The sequence below is a fragment of the Myotis davidii genome, unplaced genomic scaffold, assembly GCF_000327345.1.
Source record: "Myotis davidii unplaced genomic scaffold, ASM32734v1 scaffold378, whole genome shotgun sequence".
Classification (NCBI taxonomy): Eukaryota; Metazoa; Chordata; class Mammalia; order Chiroptera; family Vespertilionidae; genus Myotis; species Myotis davidii.
The window spans coordinates 1006694-1010307 of NW_006290631.1; the positions used below are offsets into that span (position 1 = coordinate 1006694).

The 3614-nt window shown below is 40.1% G+C and overlaps 1 protein-coding gene across 2 annotated transcripts in view; it reads left to right on the top strand.

The window, feature by feature from the left end:
* CFAP53 (cilia and flagella associated protein 53) overlaps nt 1-3604 on the top strand; it is a 23466-nt gene extending 19862 nt beyond the window's left edge. The window contains exons 8-9 of one of the 2 annotated variants that reach the window (XM_015563835.1): nt 2035-2267; nt 3421-3604. In XM_015563835.1, the coding sequence (XP_015419321.1) occupies nt 2035-2263 (229 nt within the window). In that variant the 3' untranslated portion in view covers nt 2264-2267; nt 3421-3604. Of the gene's footprint in view, nt 1-2034; nt 2370-3420 lie in introns of those variants that run through there. The other variant, XM_006763627.2, reaches the window with a different exon arrangement.
* The last annotated feature ends 10 nt before the right edge of the window (nt 3605-3614 follow it).

The following is a 3614-nucleotide window of genomic DNA, read 5'->3' on the forward strand; positions in this document are numbered from 1 at the left end:
TCACCACGACTGGGGGCAAGGAATGAACCCGCAACCCAGATATGTGTCCTCGACTGGGAATCGAACCCAAGACTCTTTGGTATGCAGTCCGATGCTCTAGCTACTGAGCCACATTGGCTAGGGCAGATGAACATCTTGAAAAAATAATATAAGTTAGAAAAAAACTTTTTTAAACAGGCACCAATCCTATATCCCAATGAAATAACTTGATGACCCCCACACCCCCATGAAACAAACTGAAAATGGAATCTACCACAGAAGCAGATACATGCTATAATCTTTATATCTAATGAAAGCTGATATTAAAAATGTGGCTTATCAATTGTAAAATGGTGCAATTGCCAAGGATAACAGTATGAAATTTTCTCAAAAAATTAATAATAGAACTGTCATATTGATGTAAGAAATATCCAAACCTGTAGAGAACGTGTACAGAGTTTATTTGAGCCAACACTGACGACAGTTGCCAGGAAGCAAGATCTCAAATGCTCTGGGGAATGGCAGTTTCACAGTTTGTCTTATGCATTTGGAATAAAGGAGGGAAGGGAAGGAAGCTTACCTAAGGGTGGGAGAAAGCAAGGACCACAGGATAGTTAATAAATTATATGCTTTTTGAGTGGTTACACTTATTTCAAAGATGTGTTAACGTATATGCCTGGTGCGTGACTACCCACCATGACCTGCCCAGTTAGGAATTTATGACCAGATCACCCTGTGAGGTTACTTTCCATAGAACTCCTTCTTAGTTCACAATACGATCTGGCAATTTCACTTCTGAGTATATATCCCAATTAATTAAAAGCAGGACCTTGAAGAGATATTTGCATGGCCATGTTCATAGCAGCACTAGTCACAGTAGCCAAGAGGTAGAAATAATCCAAATGTCCATTAGCAAGTGAATAAACAAAATGTGGAATCTGTATACAATGGAATATTATACAGCCTTAAAAAGGAAGGAAATTCTGACACTTGTTACAACATGGATGAACCTTGAGGTCATTATGGTAAGTGGAATAAGCCAGACACCAAAATACAAACACTGTGTGATTCTACTTATATGAAGTACCTAGAATAGTCGAATTCATAGAGACAGCAAATAGGATGGTGGTTACCAGGGGCTGGGGGGAAGGGGAAAAGGTGAGTTTTCATTTTCTGATGGGTATAGAATTTCAGATTTGCAAGATAAAAAAGTCCTAGAGATTTATTTTACAACAATGTGAATATACTTAACACTTAAAAATGGTTAAGATGGTAAATTTTACATTATGTGTTTTTTACCACAATAAAAAATCACACTATAAATTTAAAAAAATTTTAATCCTCACCCAAGGATATGTTTTTATTGAGGGAGAGGGAGAGGGAGAGACATTGATGTGAGAGAGAAGCATCGATCGGTTGCCTCCCAGTATGCGCCTGATCAAGGACTAAGGATTGAACCAGCAACCTGGGTGTATGCCCTAACCAGGAATCAAACCTGTGGCTTTTCAGTGTATGGGACAACACTCCAACCAACTGAGCCACACCAGCCAGGGCTCACAGTATAAATTTAAAACGTGGCTTATCTATTTAAAATGCTGCTTTATCTGTGGAAGAAATTGTCTAGTTAATACTGGACAGAATGAGGCAAACTTACCCACCTAGGCACCAGCGATCTGAGACCACTGCAGGCTTTCCCTGTAGGGGCCTGGCCCTTCGATAGATAGACGAGTGGAGAACTGGCCGGTCAGCCTGGTCCCAGTTTTACCAGTCCTTGGAGAGGAGTGAGAGGGGATGGAAAAAGGCCAAAACTCTCTCCACATCACGGTGAATATTTTGAAAACTTCCCTCCCTAAAAATTAATATTTGTTCTAAGATCATCTTAATTATTATATATTGAACACATTACTGGATTTGTCATCTGTTTCTTCCCCACTCACCTTGATTTTAATGGAAATTTTAATTTCACTCCACCAATTACATTTTAATGATAATGCCCTAAATAAATCCAAATGCTTACTTTTATAATTTTATCCTTTGACATGCTTCATACTGCAGGCGCTCCGGGTTAGCCCAGGAGTACCAGAAGGAGCTTCAGATGCAAATGTCCTACCAGCAGCAGGCCCAGGAAGCACAGAAGGAAGAGGAGCGCCGGGAGCTGGAAGCAGGGAGAGCAGCAGACAAGATGTGCCAGGACAAGATCCAGGAGCTCCTGTGCCACTCCCGAGTGCAGCTCCGGAACGCCCACCCCATGCGGAGGGCGTGCCCTGCGAAGCTCCCACCGTAGTTTCGTAAACATCAATGTTTTTTCAGTCTTTTAATATTTTTAACTAAAATACACTTATATGTTCCTTTGAGCTCATAGATAAACTTCCTTTTTCTCTGAGTTTGCATAATGATACATAATTGTGTTCCTTTATTCGATTTCACAGACTTACAAATTTTCCTCACCTAGCTGACTTTATCCCATCTGCCACCTAAAATGCGAACCCTGGTTTGTGGGGGATTCAGGCCTGGGATCTTAGGCACTCTGTAAACTATGTCTTACTGGTTAATTGTTTAAAAAGGTGGAAATGAACATGCTCATATTCCTAATCTGCAACATTAAAATGATCTTCACTTCTCTGAGTTTCCTCCGGGGGAACCCTCTCAGGGATGTTCACATGGAAGCTGAGTTTTACATGATAACCACTGTCATGTTGCTTCACAATCATATTTCTAAAGTATAATGGCTACACAGTTGTCTACTGAGGCAGTGTACTATAATTTATTAAACATTGGCCTTTGCTTAAAATTTGTCACTACTACAAATTACACCGTAACAACAATATTCATTTGAATTATTTCGTTAGGATCAATTAATTCCCTGGAGTGGGATTTCTGTGTCAAAGGGGATAAACATTTTCATATTTAGCTTTCAACCGCTACATTTGCAAAAGCAGTTTTTAGAGAGTTAGACTTTTTAGAGAAATGTTTTCAAGGCCAATTGGTATTCTCTGTAGATTAAAATTTATTTAAGCAAATTGTATGCTAGACTCTCTGAGAGTTTTGGTTTTGAGTTTTTATCTACTATAGTAAGGTATATTAACTTATTTGCAGGTACTAAGTAACTTTGCATATGTAGGATAAATGCCATTTGGTCATGTTATATATTTTTTAACATGTTGCTACGTTTCATATATATGTGTGTATATGTTTATATATACACACACATATATGCGCTATGTTGATCTTGGTCTATTATATATCTTGGATCCAGGCCTATGGTGATGTCGTTGTCAGGTTTGTTATCAGTATGTTGTCGGCCATGTAAGGTATAAGGGTGGGGAGCGGGGCCCTAATCAGATAGGGCTGGTGTCCTTATTTATTTATTTTATTCCCCATCACATTCATTCCCTCTGTGCTCTCCTCCTCCTCCCCCTCTCCCCACCGTGTCCTGATAAGAAGAGATAAAGACACCGAGATTGCTCTCTCCCTGCATGCAGAGAAGACAGGTGAGGATGCAGTGAGAAGGTGACCATCTTCAAGACGGAAAGGGAGTGAGTCCTCACCAGAACCAATCTGTTGGCAGCTTGATCTTACACTCCCAGCCTCCAGAACTGTGAGAAAATAAATGCCTGCTTAAGTCCCCCACCCCC